The 20,135-nt window shown below is 42.2% G+C and overlaps 1 protein-coding gene across 3 annotated transcripts in view; it reads right to left on the minus strand.

The window, feature by feature from the left end:
• Positions 1-20,135, minus strand: part of INVS (inversin) — a 221,014-nt gene that overhangs the window by 199,252 nt on the left and 1,627 nt on the right. For all 3 annotated transcript variants that reach the window (XM_048839416.2, XM_048839415.2, XM_048839414.2), the window contains exon 2: positions 10,538-10,673. In XM_048839416.2, the coding sequence (XP_048695373.1) occupies positions 10,538-10,643 (106 nt within the window). In that variant the 5' untranslated portion in view covers positions 10,644-10,673. The remainder of the gene's footprint in view (positions 1-10,537; positions 10,674-20,135) is intronic.

The raw sequence follows: 20,135 nt of genomic DNA on the forward strand, positions 1-20,135 counted from the left end.
TATAGATGCCAAGGGATCACAAAGTTGCCCTGGAATCTTTGAATGAGTGGAGGGATCCATCTATGGCATCAATGAAAGGCTTAGGCCCTTAAAACGGAAGGTCCTCCAGAGTATTCTGTCCTTCCAGGGGAGGACAAAGGATTGCAACCATGATACTTGACGCACGACTACGGTAGTGGCCAGAGAGTGCAAAGCTTTGTCCACTGCATCAAGTGAAACCTGAAGGGAAATCTTAGCAATCACCTGGCCTTCTGTGATCAGAGCTTGAAACTGCTTCCTCTGGTTTTGAAGCAAATGATCAATAAAATGAGAATTTGGAGCAATTTGTGGAGTTATATTTTGCTGTCAAGTCCTGTCAAGACATGACCACTCTGAATTGCACGGCAGCTAAAGAATAGCTTTTATGGCTGGGAAGGTCCCCGTGCTTAAGCTCTTGGTTGGAGGGTGTTGATCTACACCAATATTTCTTTTATTGACAGCACTGATGATCAAAGAGTTAGAGGTAAGGTGGGAGAAAAGTTACTCTGAACCCTTGGGCAGTGCATACTAATTTTTATCACCCCATTGACAAGTAGGTAGAATGGTTGCTGGTGTTTGCAACACTGTGCAGGCTTGCAATAAGCAGTCACTGACTAACAATCTTGCCCTGAGAAGAGGACTAGAAGATGTCCAGAAAGGAGTGCTGAAATTCTTGTATTTCCTCCCAATGGACGTACAAGGCTTCTGCAATCCTTTTTATAGGATCATAGAATATCAGGGTTGGAAGGGACCTCAGGAGGTCATCTAGTCCGACCCCCTGCTCAAAGCAGGACCAATCCCCAATTTTTGCCCCAGATCCCTAAATGGCCCCCTCAAGGATTGAACTCACAACCCTGGGTTTAGCAGGCCAATGCTCAAACCACTGAGCTATCCCTCCCACCTAGATTTGAGGTCCTGAAAGGTCTTGCAATATCTGAGTAGGAAGGCGGAGGGGGAGGAAGGGGGGGCACCATAACTGCTTCATCTGCTGAGGAGGAAGATTTATTGGATAGTGGTGTCTCTTCTATGCCTCACTCTTACTCTTGTGAACACTCACCCTGAGGAAGAGAGTCCCGAGGTTCAGTGGCTGCTGGTTTTGACATGTCCACTTACAGACATCAGAGTCCAAGGAAGTGTCCTCTCTTGTGTCTATTGGGAGGCGTTACAGGTGTCCATATCAAAGACTAAGGAAGGAGTTGTAACTGCATTGATATTGGAGGCAGAGTCTTCATGAGATCATGTGGTAGCACTGGAAGACAGGCCAGATCCAGAGGGACTGTCAGTACTGGCAAGAAAACCTTTTGAGTATCCCTTGACAGAGGGGATTTGGGTTCTTCCAGAAAACAAAGATCCTCATTGAAGAGGAAGCTGGGCAGTACCAGTGAGTTTGGGAGTGACCATGTCAAGTAGTACTGGGGACTGTACTGATGGATGATATGGGCACTCCTTGCCATGACTTGATGAGGACTGTACTGAGGATGATTTTGATGGAGTCGTTGCTTGTTGAGGAGTCCTTGAGTTTAGAAGGCTCCACTTCCAGTACCGCTGCAGGTGCTGCTTAGGGTTGCTTGCTCTCAGTATTGGAAGTCTTTTTGGGTAGTCTCAGTACCAGAGGACATACCCATACTGTACAGGGACATAAGGTCTCCTTGTTCCCTGACTTTAAAGGTGATTTTTTTCCCTCTCTTCTCTTGTGCACTCTCTGGGGAACAGGTCTCTGGTGTGGGTCCCTCTCCATCTCTCCTGTCTGGGAGACCCAAGTTTCAAATCCCTGCTCCATTGACTATTTATATATAGTTGAACAGGAGAGACTGAGCTACACCACACCAGAATATCTTACAACCCAGTCCAGGGGTCAGCAACCTTTCAGAAGTGGCGTGCCGAGCCTTCATTTATTCACTTTAATTTAAGGTTTTGCATGCCAGTAATACATTCTAACATTTTTTAGAAGGTGTCTCTCTATAAGTCTATATAACTAAACTATCATCATATGTAAACAAGGTTTTCAAAATGTTTAAGAAGCTTCATTTAAAATTAAATTAAAATGCTGATCTTATGCCACCAGCCCGCTCACAGCCTGGGGTTCCGTTCACCTAGGCCGGCAGCAGGCTGAGCAGGGCCTGCGGCCAGGACCCCAGCTGGCAAGGGGCCGGCAGCCAGAACCCCAGACTGGCAGCGGGCTGAGCGGGGCCAGCGGCCAGTACCCCAGATCAGAAGTGGACTGAGCAGCTCAGCCTGCTGCCACTCAGCCTGCTGCCAGTCTGGGGTTCTGTCCACCAGCTCTTGCCAGCCAGGGTCCCAGCTGCTGGCCCCACTCAGCCCTGCCCACATAGAGTGGGTACCTACCTTCTCCCTGGTTCTAGCCCATTCTCTTCCTCTCTCTCTGCACTGAGCTGAGGGTGGGGGTGCACTGAGCACAGGGCTGGGGGGTAAAGGAGCAGGCTGGGGGTTGGGGTGCAGGGTCTGGCCAGGAGCTAGAATGGGGGAGGGGGCTCACAGTTGGGGCAGCAGTGCTTACCTGGGCAGCTCCCATTTGGTGTGAGGGGTGCAGGAGCTCCAATTTGGTGCTCAGGGTGCAGGTGGGAATGTGGGGCATGCAGGAGTCAGGGCATGGGGTGGGGGGGCTGGGTATGTGGTGGGGGTGCAGGGGTCAGGGCAGAGGGCTGGGGGTGTGGGCTAGGGTCATGGAGGTGCTCCCAGCTCCCTGCCTAGAGCGGCTCACGGCAGCGGGCTGGAGGAGATAAACCCAGATTTCACCCCCCTTCCCCAAGGCCCCGTCCCCACCTCATCTCTGCCTCCTCCCCGGAGCAGCGGCTCTGCTTCTCCCCCTCCCTCACAAGGGCCATCAGCTGATCGGGGGCAGGGAGAGGAGGAGGGGCAGGAACTCGGCATGCTGGGGGAAGAGGCGGGGGAGGGGGAATTTGCCTGCACTGCATCAGCAGCTGGCAGGACCAAGCTTCTTCACCCTGCGCCGGCAGGGGGTGGAGAAGAGCGGGCTGGGGCGGGCAGGATTTTTAATGGCACGCTGCTGCCTGCCGGGGTCCTGGCCCCAGCCCCGCACAGCCCGGTGCCAGCCTGGGTTCAGCAGAGGGCTGAGCGGGGCCGGTGGCTGGGACCTGGCAGGCAGCAGCATGCCATTAAAAATTGGCACACGTGCCATAGGTTGCCAACCCCTGGCCCAGTGGTTAAAGCAGTGTCCCATGTTAGAGACCCAGATATAATCTCTGTTCCATATGAGACACAGGAAGGAACTGAACAGGGTCTCCCACATCCCATGTGAATGCCCTAACACTTAAGGACAACTGGAGGGCTGAAATCTCAGGAGAACATTTTGTCTAAGGCTATGTCTACATTAGCACTTTTGTCAGGAAAAATTTTGTTGGCCAGGGGTGTGGAGAAAAAACAACAAACACACTTCTGACTGACATAAGTTTCAACGACAGAAGCGCCAGTTTGGACAGCATTATGTTGGTGGGAGACGCTCTCCTGCCTATATAGCTACCACCACTCATTGGGGGTGGATTAATTATGTCGACGGAAGAGCTTCCTGCCATCTGCATAGAGTGGCTACACAGGAGATTTACAGCAGCGCAGCTGCAACAGTACAGCTGTGCCACGGTAAGGTCTCTAAACTTGCATGCAATATAGGTGTAGCCTGGGATGCTGCATGATTAAGCAAGAGGCCATGAGTCCAAATTCTAGTGTAGACATAGCCTAAATTTTTCAGCAGGGAAGGGGCTTGGAGAGTGGAAAATTCCTAAAGGCAGAACAAAGAAACCACAGTGTTGATGACAAGCTTTAAAGCCACAAAGGCTTGGTGAACAGAGAGACAGAATATTTTGGTCAGGCAAGAGGGGCATGCTTTCATAGTGGAGGAGGTACCACCCCATTTTGTAAATGGCACCTAAATTAAAATTGTCAAACTATGTGGTAAATTTGTGTCAACATCGCAAATAGTTTCAGGTTGACCAAAACTATACTCTTTCAGCAAATAAACTATTAATCCAGAACATTTTGTCCAGATCTACTTCTGATCAAACTACTTCTGGCATTGGTCAAGCTAGCCATTCATCCGTTCAGGAAGCTGAAATTAGCAAGGGGAGGTCTCTTCAACTGAGAAGCTAAGTTTAATATAAACAACTTAGATTTTTTTTTTTTTTTGTAATGTTGAGTCTGTCTGTAACCTTCCCTAGACACCTACCTATAATCTTGCTGCATCGGCCTAGTATGATGCTGATGACTACGCTCAATGCCCACAAAAAACTCACCCTTGGCCTTGTCTCATCCATCCCTGAAATAAGAGGGCTGATGCACAAAACAGTTCTTTCTGATTTTGGTTGGATTGGAATGTCCATAATTGTCTTTTGTGTGGTATGTCAGCCAACAGCATGAAGTATAGATGCACAAAAATAATTAATTAAAAATAGAACCTTGCTAATTTACACTAATGACTGAGAGAACTGTTGCAATTTACTGAATTTTGAAAATTAGACTAAGCAGGCAATATAAAAGCAAGAATAATGCACTGCAAAAAGTACTTTGGTCCTTTAATTTTAGAAGTGTAGTTTAGTTTTAAAAATAGGAGATTTTTTAATACCCTAATATTCTACAGAATTTTTTTGCAAAATGAAATTAAGTCAAAACAAGATTTCACTGCAACACTTTGCTATTAAGGGGTACCTTTTTAGCCCTGGCCTATACTTGTGTACATGCAATTCTTCATCTGTACAAACACAGGCCCCAAACGCCTGGGTGAGAATTCTGCCCTGAATTGTGTTCTTGCAAAGTGCAGAGAAACTGATGTTTTGTGTGCATTTTATTTATTTAGATGTAAATAATTATAAGACACCAACAAGAGTTCTAGGTGCCTTAACACTTAATTTTATAGCATACTACATCTAACAGCATGAAAAGAGGTTATTAGCGAGGTTCTATTATAAATTATTTTTAAATGTTAGGATTAGTGCTACTCAAAGGGGTGTTTTTTTGTTTAAATTAAGCCCTAGTTATACATGTAGCTGGTCTTTGATAAAGAAAATAAACTAGAATCTAACAGTTACCATCCACATTAATTACATACACTACACAGGTGTTTTAAAAAAGTAATGCATTCTAATTGTTTTAGGTGATACACTTTCCAATTTTAGGGAAGCCAACAAATATATATGTTCTTTAATGTGTAAAGTAAATTAGAATGCCATCTTATTTTCCTCATGGCTTCTAGGCTTACAATGTTTGTTCATTGCTGCTCAAGGTGATAAGTTGTAGTGTTCAGTAGCAGTATTAGAAAGCAGTAAGTAGAAATGGGTATTGTCACTTGTTCACCTAATTATTTTATGCGGTCATTAATCTGGGACTTCATTCAGGATGTAATAGATATGCTAATGATAAACAATGGGAACCAAAACTGAAGGTGCAGTTCTTCCTTGGCTCTTAAAAGCTTTTCTTAAGTTCTCACTTCATAGTTTTACATGAATTTCATCACACACTGGGTATAGTTTGTAAAAGAAATGTTCTTCTCTCTCAAAAAGACTATGGAGCTGGAAGCCAGGAGGCAGAGTGAGGAGGCAGAGCTGGAGCAACAGAACCTTGATGACCAGGACAAATGCAGGCCTCTTGAAAAAGAGAAGAGGGTCAGGTCACATCCATGGGACTGAAGACAGCAGAAATAAGGGTGTGCCTGATCAGTGGCTAGCTGACAAACAGATGTGTGTATGATGGACCCCATCACCCTGCCTGGAGCCTGAGTCATCATGGACACTAAAGGTTGTTCTGAGATTCTGACTGTGGGAACGTGAGAAATTATTTTTCTTGATGTGGTGTTTTCTGTAATGAGGCAACAAGGGTTAAATCCCAAGGGCACACGTAGAAGCCTGCCATGGCCAGACTCAGTGGTCGAGATAGCAAGCTCACTGTCTACCCTCGCCAGGGAAACTGAGACAGTGTTAAGTGTGTCTGGCCCAGTTAAAAGGTGCTGTGGCCCAGAATCTGCTGGGAGTAGTGAGTCACTCATACAGTTAAGAAATGCTTTGGACCAGAACTCCACTGGGGGGCAGGGAAGGTTGGCGAGTGCAGTAACACAGTGGTACAGCTAGGAAATGGTGTTTACTAGTTTGTTCAGCAGCTGCATAAATTAATACATTAAAAAATAGTTCCTATGGCAACTTCCACTTTGCTACCTTGTATGTTTACTTTACCACAGTCTCTTTCTTTACATTGGTACTTAACAAATATCTAGATTATGTTCTGTACAGGATACAGAAGAGATGGTACCATGCTCCCAAGCATTTTACAGTTTGGATTATGATCACGTAACACTAGGAAACATGAAACAGTAGTCAACATAAGGCTGCGAGTCTGTAACAGCGACTCTCCGTTACTTTTGCAGCTGCTGGCTCAGGGGCTGCCCGAGCTGGGCAGCCCCTAAGCCACCAACAGCAGTTTGGGTGTGTAGGAGTGGGGGTGCTTACCTCTGAGTGGGGGGCTCCCCAGCTCCCATGACCCTGCAGCTCCTAGGCGGCGAAGCAGCTGGGGGGGGGGGGGGGGGGGAGGCTTCACGCTGCTCGAACCCACAGGCCCCCAACCCCCACAGCTCCCATTGGCTGGGAACCCCAGCCAATGGGAACTGCGGCAGCCAGCACTTGTGGTGGGAGCAGCGCGCCAAGCCCCCTGACCCCTCAGGTGCTAGGAGCTGCAGGGACACAGAGCCGGGTAGGGAGCCCCGCCAACAACCCCTCTCCGTCCCTCCCCCACCCCAGCAAGGGTCCTAGCCACACACTGCGGCCTGACACCCCCCCTCCCACCACAGGAACAGCAGGGCTCCCAGGCCGTGCTGCCCAGCCCCCTGCCCCATCAGTGGGGTCCCCAAGGCCACTTCCCCAGCACCCATGGTGCCCCTGGACTGCCCCCCTGCCAGTACCTGCAGCTCCCGCCCAAGTTTCAGTCACAGGTATTTTTAGTAAGTCACGGATAGGTCACAAGCAGTAAACATAAATTCAGGTCACAGGCCATGAATTTATGTTTACTGCTTGTGACCTGTCCGTGACTTTTACTAAAAATACCCGTTACTAAAAGTTAATCTTAAATATAACTAAATAATGTATAGTTAAGGCTACATTTTAGTCACGAACTATACATTATTTAGTTATATTTAAGACTAACTTTTAGTCACGGGTATTTTTAGTAAAAATCATGGACAGTAAAACAAATTCACGGCCCGTGACCTATCCATGACTTGTACTATACTCCTGACTAAATCTGGGGAGTGCCACGGGTGCTTGTGGGGGGCACCACAGGTGACAACCGGGGGGACACCACAGATGGTGGGGGGCACAAGTGCTTGGGTGGGGTGGGGGTTGACAGGGCTGGCAGGCTCCCTACGCAGCTTCTCAGAAGTAGCAACATGTCCCTCCCTCAGCTCCTAGCTCTGTGTTGTCAGCTCCCATTGGCAGGGAGCCATGACTAGTGGGAGCTGTGGGGGCAGTGTCTGCAGGCAGACGCAGAGTTAGGAGCTGAGGGAGGGACATGTTGCCACTTCTGGGGAGCCCCCCCCCACCCAAGGTAAGCACCCAGAGCCCTCCACCCAAACTGCTCCTTCTGCTGCTGGGACAGGGGGGAGGGTGCGGTACACAGTTGCCTCAGACTGCCCTGGCAGCAGCCGGTGCGACTTGCCCAGGGGCTGCCTAAGCTGCTCAGGCAGACCCAGAGCCAGCCACACTGGCCACTGCAGAAGTCACAAGAGGCACGGAAAGTCCATGACAAACTCGCAGCCTTAGTTATAATGGCATGTCCCACAATAAGATAGGTGGGGAAGGGGTTAAACATCCACTGATCTGAGGGATTGCTGTTCCTTCAGAAAACCTGACTCCTGGAACCAGAGTTCTTCACATGCACTCATTAGAACAGGGGGACCAAACAGAAACATGCAGAGGGCTAAAAAGGATCCCTAATAGAAAGATTTCAGAGTAGCAGCCGTGTTAGTCTATATTCGCAAAAAGAATGTAGCTCACGAAAGCTTATGCTCAAATAAATTTGTTAGTCTCTAAGGTGCCGCAAGTACTCCTTTTCTCTTTGCTAATAGAAAGAGGAAGTTGTTTTTTTTTTAACCCAGCCTGCCATACTGCTGTTGTGAGAAGTTGTGCAAAACTGGCTGGGTTAGTGGAATATTGTCAAAAGGTCTTGAACAGTCTCAGAACATTAAGGCAAGTACTGTCTTGGCTCATAACGCTGCCCAGTGCCCTGGCGTGGTCACACAAGCATACTACAAACTGCCCAATTTCCTTCAGGAATCTACCAATGGTTTCAGCAGTTCCTGATGAAAAGCCAAAAAATACTGTTTTGATGTCATCACTGTTGTGATGTCATTTCAGTTTTGCCAGGCAGTGGTTGGTTCCCCCCCACCTCCAGCAAATGCAGTCTACATCATATCCTATTAATGCATGAAAAAGTAGAGCTTTTACCTTCTTTGCCAAATATTCTAGCAACTTCGAAAACTGAAAAGAACCTATAGTTTCCTTCCCATCCATAAGGAATCCAGAGCAACATTATCTGGGTCATACACAACAGTCCTTGAAAGAACTACTATTTCTTTGTCCACAGCCCTGATCAATACTTTCTGCTGTTTCTGACAAACGGCATCAGCAACATGCAGGAAATACTTGTATCATGTTTCTCCAAATGAACACAGTACAAGGTTATTTTAGTGCTGCTTTGCAGTGATGAGAAAAGCATAGTTTCACCAACACTGGTGCATAATTCTTTGCTGCCAACTTTTAATGATAACGGCCCAGTCATTTGACAAGTTCAGTCTTGTTTTGGCTAACTCACAGAAACCTTTTCCAGTTTACTTTGAACAGTAGCGTATCTAGGGTTTTGAATGGGAGCAAATGTGTGGCAGAAAAACTTCTATAGTGTACTTCAAGCTCTTATTTTCCCAAGTTAGAAAATCCACACAGCCCCATCCAGGATCTTCACTTCAAACAGCAGGTGGTGGTGGTGGTACTGATTCCCTCAAACTTTTTCTGTGCTAGAAAGTTTTCAGTGATCTGAATGTAGCCCGTAAATAGGATTTATGCTTTGTGCTAGTTTAATTCATTCATTATTTCCCTTTCTTTTTGCTCTCATCATTAGGTCATTGTAGTTAGTTAAAAGGGCATGATTTGCTTATTTGGCTCTGGAGAGATAACAATTTAGGTGACAAGATAAACCACATAAAACTATTAAATATCACTTCCTAATGCAATTTTCTACTTTAATACTACTAATTTACTCCAGCAAGACTTAATCATGCTTTCTGAAATTGTATGAAGACATCTTTGCCTGACTAGCACTTGAACAACTTTGAATACTGGTTCAGGGGGAATCATTTCTGAAAATCATTTGCTTAAAAGGGTTCGATTTCCCACTGTAGACTGTTTCATTGTTCAGCTAATTTAAGACATTTACACACTTGCCCTGGTTAAGATAGTGAAACTGCCCGATTCTCATGCTTTTTATGGACATGACAGACCTGAAGCATAAGCGTTTGAAGGCAATGAAATGAGTTTTGAAGATTGGTACAATTTGAAAAATGAGCATGAATAGATGTATTTAGCCAGTAAATTTTATATTTTCAACAAAAATTGAGTGATTTCTTTATATCTCCAACTAAACTACTAGTCTAACAAGTGTTACTAATAAATTTAAAGGTGTATTGCACATTTGATAGTTAATATAAATACAAACTAAATTCCTTGGTATTTCCAAAGTCCTTATCCTCATTGAGGCCCAAGAGCTTTATTCTCAGAGGTGCCGAGCAAATGGAACTCCCGTGGTCCCAGCAGGAGTTGCAGTTACTCTGCACCTCTGAGAATTGAGCCCTTTACCCACAACAACAATTATATTTCAAAATTTAAATGAGTCAGTTTCCAAAGTTATTTAAATAAGTGACAAACTGCAGACTGTCGGCCCTTGGTCAGAGAGGGAGTGTGAAATCTTAGTTCCAATCAACTCAATGAGACCAGAATTTTGCATTGTGTCTTCATCTGTGTTTGGAAATAACCAAGAACATTACCAAAATCTAAGTGACAAATAGGGTTTTGGTTTATTTTTCTGAAATTCTGTGTAGTAGTAAAACATTGCTTCTCCACATGTTCAGGCGACTCAAGCAGTTGGGAGAGAACTTTACTAAACTTTCCAGAAATTTACTCACCTTTGGCAAGTATAACCACGTGAAATTTCACCCAAAGGGGAATTTGGTCAAAATGTTAAATTTCCCAAAACAGGTGTTTTAAACCAATGTGCCTTCTTGGTCAGACCAGTTATTTAATCGCTATGATAAATTTTCTATTTAATCTTTTTATTTAATTACATCACAGACAATAGATGATGATGATAGGACTGCATATTTTTACAGGCATTACTAAGAGCATACTTCCACTTAGGATCAGAACAAGGACAGTAATACTGGAAGTTAAATACTGGAGTGAAAAGCTGCCAATTTTAGATAGCTGAGACATGCATCTATAAAGAGAACACTTACCTGCTATTAGCTTTTGGAGGGCACCCTTATCTCCATTAATAGCAGCAGCATGAACTTGAGATGCTAGTGAGGAACCATTGAACAGCCAGTTCTCTGAAACATTCATACTCTTCCCAGGTATTGTCACAGGCTGGATCTACATCAACAACATTTTTAGTAAAAATTATATATTTTTGTACAAATCAAAATGTAATGCAATTTTAATCACGTAATGTGAAGAAGACTAATAGAATGTTAAAGTGGTTAGATTGTGCTGTAAAAACAAAAACATGTTCTGCTTTATATGTTAACAAAAACCTCTAACTTAGGCTCAATAGACAAGCCATACATTAGAGATATTTGTAATAGTCTTGTTGCCTGAAAAACAAACACTAATTGAGACTCTTAGCTGAACTCTCCAAATAGCATAGAATATATATTCATCTACAGTTGAACAGAATGTATTTAAGAATTTTATTTTATCTGCTTGAGTCACAAACAGAAGCCTGGCACCAACCATCCTTTTCCAATACTTTACATTTGTCACAGATAGTAAACATAAGCATATTAGTCCAAGTTAACATGATCTCTCGAGAGTTAGTAATATAGCTCCATTTACCAAAGGATCTCAGTGTTCTACAAAGTGGTATTATCCCCATTTTACAGGTCAGGAATCTCAGGTATAGAAAAAAGTTGTTACCTGCCAAATGTCACACACAGTAACAGAACTGGAAATTTAACCTAGATTCTCAGATCCATGCAATAATCACTATATCGCACTGCTTCCATGCTACATAGGGGTAGTAGGATTCAGGGTATTTTTAAATTAAAATAGGAAGTACCCCAACCATCTGCATATTACTCAATTGTCCTTATACAAGGGACAATATTCTCAAGCTCTCCGAAGAAAATTCATTCTTAAAATTGTGTTCTCAATTCATGTATGACAATATTAAAGTATCTAGTCAGTACACTCTAAATCAGTGGTCCCCAGCGTGGTGCACATGGGCACCCGCTGGGGCAGTTTTGTGCGCCTGCAGGATACCCCGCTGCCAAAAAGCATTGCCGTTTCTCGGTGGCATTTCGGCAGCAACGCTTCTTGCCGCTGCCGCTTCTCAGCAGCATTTCAGTGGCCGGTTCTCCAGCAGCTGCGCTCGGCGGCGGCGTGTCCGGCGCCCGCCAGAGTCTTCTGGAAATAGCAATATGCTATTCCCACAGAAAGGTTGGGGACCATTGATCTAAATTATGGCTATATTTCACAGTTTATGAGCATGTGGTCTAATGGATATTGTCATGGGGTCACTTTATCACAGTTTCTTATTACTAGGGGAAAAGAACCACTTCTCTCCACCCTCCACACTAGAGTTCCAATCTCAGTCTCTATGCCAAGGCAGTAGTCTAAGGTTGGTCCCCCATATTTCCCTGGCCTCCTGAGATTGTCCTTCACATTCCCCATTCCCTAGAGAAAACCGCAGAATACAGCTAATTTTTCAACAGTTTTAAACAACCACAATTCCTGGAACCTTTAAAAGAGAAGTCCAAAACCTTCAGACAGTCTGAATAAAAAAAGTAAACAGTCTCCAAATCTCCTCCTACTCCAAAAAGTAAACAAAACAGACTCTTGCTCCAGGAGGGGAACAACATAGTTTTTAAGTCCCTTCCTGTTGCAGAAAAGCAACAAGCAAAGGCTTTGCCAATTCTTGCAATTTTACTACAAATTTCATGATACTTGGTGTTTTTTGTTATGATATGAATACAGCCTAAGATATGCTTTATACAAGATGAGTCATGTGAGGTATCATTAGAAAGTTACGATTTACTGAATGTGTTTAATATAATTTGTATGCATGTATCATTTCTGTATCTGTCTATGTAACAATTACAACTGTGGGTAAGTGCTTGGGAAACACCCACCAGGACAGTAAGCAATCAGCCTTAATGGGCCATTTGGAAAAGACAATGAGTCTTTGAAGATGCTGATCCCCCATCTTCCCAGGAGTTCCTTCCTGTAGACCATGCAAATAAAACTTGTCTCATGGTTGCCCTTACACTGAAAGGTCATGTGATGATATTTTGTACCAGGTGACACTACTGATACTTTTCGACTGGAAACAAAGGCTTCCTGCCTTATATAAATTCTATTTAAGGCTGGGAAGCAAAGCAATCTGAGCTTTCCATTTGCCACCCCACCTGAGGAAGACTGCTGAAAGCTCCTGAAGAAACCAAGGAACTAAGCTAGGGGAAGGCAAGGGCTGAGTCCAGGCTGAGAACAGGGGTCTAGCCTGTAAAGAAACATAACTGGAACTCTGAGCTGCAGAAACACTACAACCTGCCTAAACAACATTTAGGGTGAGAAATTACTGTGTGTAACCCATTTCTTTAGTGTATTAAGCTTAGTTTGCATGTTTTATTTTATTTGCTCAGTAATCTGCTTTGCTCTGTTTGCTACCCCTTACAGTCACTTAAAATTTACCTTTTGTAGTTAATCGACTTATTTCTTGTTCATTTCAAAACCCAGTTTGTGCAATTCACGTGGGGGGAGGGGGAACCTGTGCATCTCTCTCCACATTGAGGGAGAGGGTGAATTTTTACAAGTTTGCACTGTGCAGATCTTTCTATATGGCACAAGACAATATTAATTTTGGGTTTATACCCTAAAGAGGTGTGCACATGAATGCTGGCCAATCCCCGAGCCAATTCCTCCCACACAGAGCTGATCTCAGCGTCAATGTGTCCATTTGCAGCTGGGCGTGTTCCTACTTATGTGTGTGTGCTGGAGAAGTCTTGAGGGTCTGGCACAGCTAGGACAGGGTGAGGAAACCCACGCTGGTGGAATGGGCAGAACCAGTGGGACCTCAGCACATCAGGTGGCATCACGGATGGGGGGGTCCAACCTGTCACACATCCTACTGCATAAAAATGTTAGCTCTTGCTTTTTTTTTTTTTTTTTTTTAAAGTTTCTAGTCTTTGTGGTTGCAGAGAAAAGCTTGAAAATGTGTCCTGATTCTATCCTAAAGGTCCAAAAAGCTGGAGGCACACTAAAAGAACCCCCGCCCAATTTTTTTTTAAATTCATGATTTCTAAGATAATATCACAATTTAGGGGGGCCTGACTCATGATTTTTGAAAGTCTGGGGTTGGCAGTACTGAAGCAGTCTTTAAATTCCATTTTGCTATGAAATGAAAAGAACAGTCTTTTAAACAATACACAGAGGAGGCCCTTCCCTGTGTAGCAACTTGGCTATTGATCCATGCCCAGCAGTGGTTTTCCTCTATGTAATAACTGCTCCCATCTGATTCTAAGCTGTCACTTAACCCTTGCCTCTCCAGCCCCATGGCTTTCTTCCTCAGCTATGTTCCTGACTTCCTACAAATTACATCCAATAACATATATTTAGGCAAAAATGTAATACAAACTAAGCTGATCTGCAACTATTGCTGTTGAGTTTTTGCAAAGAAACTGAGACTTGGGAATTATATACCAGTCTAGGGAAAAAGTAAATAAACAACCTGAATAATGGGGAGAGAAGAGATTACTGTATCCTTTAAAAATGATGCAAATGCAACATCTGCCTTACAGCGGGATACATAGTCTACTTGGACCTTTCACATTGGATAGGGCTACTGGAAATGTTGTTCTTGTTTTCTGATTTATTAAAGTTGATCACATTCACATTTGATGATGTATTCCAGGATGCTACTCAAAGGGTGATGGATTTCCCTCTTTGAGTTAGTGGAGAACTAGCTGCCCTTTGATACGTTTTCCCTTGTCAGTTTCTCCTCTTGCTCCTGTGAAAAAAAACTCCAGTATACCTTTTCCAACAATACCCCAAAAGGCCACAAAAAGATAAAAGGCCTAACACAATGAGATCTTCCTTTCACTGGGGAAGGGGAAAAAACCTATGAAATCCACTAGGGACCTTGTTATGCCAATCCAATAAATGGGGAGGTGCTCTTATACAATAGTGATGGCTCTAGTACACAGCTGTAAGACACACAGATTATGGCATTTAATGCATAATAAATCATCAGGGGGGAAAATAGTGTCTCCTAACTTTCTACAACTGGCTCCCACAAAATTCTTTTTCTTCCATGAAGGAACTTGGTGAATATCTGCTTCTTTTGAGATGCCTGTGCTCTTTCCTTGAAGGTCTGTGCTTTTCACTGAGTTTTCTGATGAAGAAGAAGAAATCAAAAGCCTTCTTCCAGGTTATTTTTTTCTCCCGACTTAGCAAAGGATCTATGCCTTCTTATATGTTCCTTGAATTACAGTGAGGTTAAGGAGATATGGGATATTTGTGATTCGGATCATCATAGATTCTTTAACGGGGAAACCATCAACTTGAAACAACTACTTAAAAATAGTTTTAGTACCTCACCCCATGTTCCCTTGCCAATTTTTGTTGAGTTCGCCTATTTCTCTCTCCTATAGTTGCATGGAAGACCCTCAGCGATTAAGGGAACTACCCAACGAGACTCAACTGTATGTGGAGCAGATTTGACTGTTGTTGGAACATCTGGTAGCAGTTTTGGCTACCTGCCAGCAATGTTCCCTCTATTTTTTTCCATCCATGTGCGGAATGAATTTTGTTATGTGCACCATATCAAGGTAATGCACGCATTATGCCACCAGTAGAAACAAAAAGCTCTAGATATAATATATATTTTTAAAAAGTTACCATAGGGATAATTACTCCAGCCAAGACCGGTTAGGCATTTTAGAACTCACTACTCAAAGTATTAAATTTAAATGTAAGAGAGAAATAAAATTTATGAAATGCATAGACCAGTAAACAAAACTAAAACAACACACTTTGAAAAAATAAAATTACAAAGAATATATGTGCATTGCAGGAAGTACCAAGAAGTAATAACAAACAACAAAAACCCAAGTATGTGTTGGGAGGTGAGTGTGAAAGAAAGAGTGGGAAGTGCAAAGTTTCAAAAAGTTCAATGAATAGAACATAGTTGGGGCGGAATTGATCTGGACAAGGAGAAGAAGTCTGGAGATAAAAGTGAGAAGGGAGGGACAGGCAGTAGAAACACAAGTGAAACTGTTTGAGCAGCATATTCCAGAAGTCCTGAGGTCTTTCTGAGTGTAGCCTTCATTGATTTGAGATCTACCATACCATTCTCTCACTAGAAGGGAAAACCTATAATGGCAGCAGACTGTAAAAAAGACCCAGTTTGGGAATAAGAACCATTCAAGAATTGTATGTTTGCTGACAATGTTTTAAAGAAAGTCACACCAGTGAACTGGTGGAAGTCACTTAAGCACTTGGATTCAGACTGTTAAACTGATAATCTCATTTTTAACAGCAGTAGCTTCTTCTGCCAGTGTAGAAAGAATATTTTCTTCCTTTGGACTAATTCATTCCAAATTGAGAAATCGTCTGAGACCTGAAAAAGCAGGAAAGCTTGTTTTTCTTTTCCAGATTATGAACAAATAGGAAATTGAAGGTGAAGATGACTGAGTTAGCTGCAGAAGCCAATATTTTAAATTTCTCATGTTGACCTGGCTGACACAGTCGATTTAATTTTTTTTTAATTCATTTAACTATTTTAGTTAACAAAAACAAACCTGATTTTAAAAAAAATTGAATGTTTAATTCAAAAATTCATATGCTTGTTTTGTTAAAATATTATGTGTTTGCTGTTGAAAAAAAAAATCCAGAATACATAATGCTGTTAGCTTTAGTTAAATAAAACAATTTAAATGTCTGTTTGGTGATGTTCTCCTCTTAATACAGCATGGCAAGAAAATCCTCCAAATATTAATGATTAACCTGTTGAAATGGAGATATTTATGAAGTCATTGGGAGGTGAACTATCTGCTTCAATTACCTTTGGTAAATCAAATAACCAAACAATCATTAATTTTCCAATATAGCTGGAAAAGTAATCTGAAAAGTTTTCAAAATAAAGCACTTTAAAAATGTATAGTGTGTACCTTCTAAAAATGAAACGTACATCTATCTTGGAGTTGTGAAAATATGTATTAAGGTTATAACAACCAACAAGAATGCACTTTTATGTAGAAATCCATGATTAAATCAAGTCTTCCTGACTGATTTAAATCAAATCCACCCTGAATTAAATTTATTAACCTAAATTTGCGATACTGCAGATTATGTACTATATGTACTTTATGACTTTTAAACCACACTTTGTACTTTTGGATAATTTTAGAATTATAATCATATGTATAGACACCAAGGCTATCCATTAATCGCTGTTAACTCACACGATTAACCCCAAAAAATTAATCGTGATTAATCACAGTTTTAATTGCACTAACAATAGAATACCAAATGAAATTTATTAAATATTTTGGATGTTTTTCTACATTTTCAAATATATTGATTTCAATTACAACACAGAATATAAAGTGTACAGTGCTCACTTTGCATTATTTTTTATTAGAAATATTTGCACAGTAAAAATGATAAACAAAAAAGTATTTTTCAGTTCACCTCATACAAGTACTGTAGTGCAATCTCTTTATTGTGAAAGTGCAACTTATAAATGCAGGGTTTTTTGTTACGTAACAACTTAAAAAGAAAACAATGCAAAACTTTAGAGCCTACAAGTCCACTCAGTCCTATTTTTCGTTCAGCCAATCACTAAGAAACTAGTTTGTTTACATTTACGGGAGATAATGCTGCCCACTTCTTATTTACGTCACCATAAAATGAGAACAGGCATTCGCATAGGACTTTTGTAGCTGGCTTTGCAAGGTAGCTACATGCCAGATATGCTAAACATTCATATGTCCCTTCCAGCTTTCACCACCATTCCAAAGGACATGCTTCCATTCTGATGACGCTCGTTAAAAAAGTAATGCGTTAATTAAATTTGTGACTGAACTCCTTGGCGGAGAATTGTACATCTCCAGCTCTATTCTACCTGCATTCTGCCATATATTTCACGTTATAGTTGTCTCGGATGATGACCCAGCACGTTGTTCATTTTAAGAACACTTTTGCTGCAGATTTGACAAAACACAAAGAAGGTACCAATGTGAGATTTCTAAAGACAGCTATAGCACTCGACCCAAGGTTTAAGAATTTGAAGTGCCTTCCAAAATCTGAGCGGGACGAGGTGTGGAGAATGCTTTCAGAAGTCTTAAAGAGCAACATTCCAATGCGGAAACTACAGAACCCGAACCACCAAAAAAAGAAAATCAACCTTCTGCTGGTGGCATTTGACTCAGATGATGAAAATGAACATGCATCCATCTGCACTGCTTTGGATTGTTATCGAGCAGAACCTGTTATCAGCATGGACGCATGTCCTCTGGAATGGTGGTTGAAGCATGAAGGGACATATGAATCTTTAGCACATCTGGCACGTAAATATCTTGCGATACTGGATACAACAGTGCCATGCGAACACCTGTTCTCACTTTCAGGTGACATTGTGAACAAGAAGTGGGCTGTATTATCTCCTGCAAATGTAAAGAAAGTTGTTTATCTGAGCGATTGGCTGAACAAGAAATAGGATTGAGGGGACTTGTAGGCTCTAAATTTTTGCATTGTTTTGTTTTTGAGTGCAGTTATTTTTGTACATAATTCTCCATTTGTAAGTTCAACTTTCATGATAAAGAGATTGCACTCCAGTACTTGTATTAGGTGAACTGAAAAATACTATTTCTTTTGTTTTTTACAGTGCAAATATTTTTAATAAAAATAAATATAAAGTGAGCATTGTACACTTTGTATTCTGTTATAGTTAAAATCAATATATTTGAGAATGTGGAAAACATCCAAAATATTTAAATGTTATTCTATTATTGTTTAACAGTGTGATTAATCGCATAATTTATTTTTTTTAATCACTTGACAGCCCTAACAGACACTCTTTCCTTAACCTAATGACAGGTTTCAGAGTAGCAGCCGTATTAGTCTGTATCTGCAAAAAGAAAATGGAGTACTTGTGGCTCCTTAGAGACTAACAAATTTATTTGAGTATACGCTTTCGTGAGCCACAGCTCACTTCATTGGATGCAGTAGTCTCGAAGTTGCCACAAGTACTACTTTTCTTTTTTCCTTAACCTGTGTATTAGATAATTTTAACATTAAATGCAGGGATAATGAAACATTGCCATCTTTAGTGTATGAGTAAAGAGCAGCAGAACTGTACTTAACATGTCCTGACTGAGAAGGTAACCCCCTAAATTGAACCTCACTTGCCAAGCAGGCAGTAAGGATGCCAAATCCCAGTGAAAATGAGAGGAGGTAGGAATAGAGACAGGTGTTTCTACTTGATGGTGTGGACTCTGCCTAATAGTTACAGACACCCCTTATCTGGTGCTGAAAGACAGAACTGACTGGACTCAACTGAGAACCTTGGTTCTGTTCAGTGATTACTAGAACTGAAATGACAGAAGATCAGGTCTGAGAGCTATGCCATAAGCCTGGTGTATGGGTAGTGCTGTAGTGAATAACAATGAAGAGTCAGCAGCACAGAGGTACCCCACTACCCAGTGAAATCACTAAGAACTGGGCTAAGTGGTGGACCCTGAGACCATGCAATTGCAGAAGAAGCAGTTCATAGCAAGCAGCAGCGATAGCAGCAGGGAAGCATGAGCGTACGGTGGCAAAGACAACAGCAGCAAGCAAGTTGCAGAGAGGGTGGCATCAGTAGAGGCATTGCTTGACGCCCATCCCTCCTTTTCAGGGACGGGAGCTGAACCTATACAAACACACCTCCAAACTATGGGTCTTCACTGACCAAATTCAATTAACTGTGAGGGGGGTGCAACAGAGAGAAAGGAGATGGTAGAAAACTGAGGCAAAGGATACTGCCAGCATATGGTGGGGTGGGTGTTGGCTTATGGCTACCTACTTTTGGATTGTGGCTGTGGTATTTTCACAAATTAAGTTTACTCAAGCTGTTCTTGTGAAGGGTACTGATCCAAGATCCCAGAGGAGCCCTGCAAAGTGTAACCCTTTTACCAGGTGGAGTTGGCAACAACAAAGGCCATGTTCAATAAATAGGGGTTCCTTTTAACAATACAGAACAGAAACGGCTAGAGCCCTGACCCAATAATCTCAGAAAACTAACCATCACCCCCTCCCCCAGGCACCCCAAGAGGCAATACTTCCCCATTCGCAAGCACTAAGTCTGTGTATAACAAACAAAAACTTTTATTAAAAGGAGAAGGGAACTCAGCGTTAATTAACCCGCTGCACTCCACTCACAGTTGGTTGACCTCCTTCAGTGAAGATCCAGATTTCAGAGGTGGGATTAAATGGGTTCACCTCCCACTCCGAAAGGGGGGGTGGGCATCAAGCAATGCCTCTACTGCTACTGGCTCACAAGACAAACTACAGGTTCCTTTTATGAAAGAAGTCATTTTGGAACTATTTTTAATACAAATCAACCATAGGTGTTTCCAATCATCTAGTTATTACATAATTAACATCTCTGTATGAAATTGGTTATTACACTGAAAACTTTTATTAATGAATATGCTACTTATTTTACATGTCCTTAAAACTTGAATCCTGCAGTTAGGAACAGTAATTTACCTTATTACTTTTGAGAACCCAGGATGCTGGCAACATTACATTTTATCATGACAACAAAATTATGGATAATTACTTGGACATCAATAG

The sequence above is a fragment of the Caretta caretta genome, chromosome 2 (genome assembly GCF_965140235.1).
Source record: "Caretta caretta isolate rCarCar2 chromosome 2, rCarCar1.hap1, whole genome shotgun sequence".
In the NCBI taxonomy this organism is placed as follows: Eukaryota; Metazoa; Chordata; order Testudines; family Cheloniidae; genus Caretta; species Caretta caretta.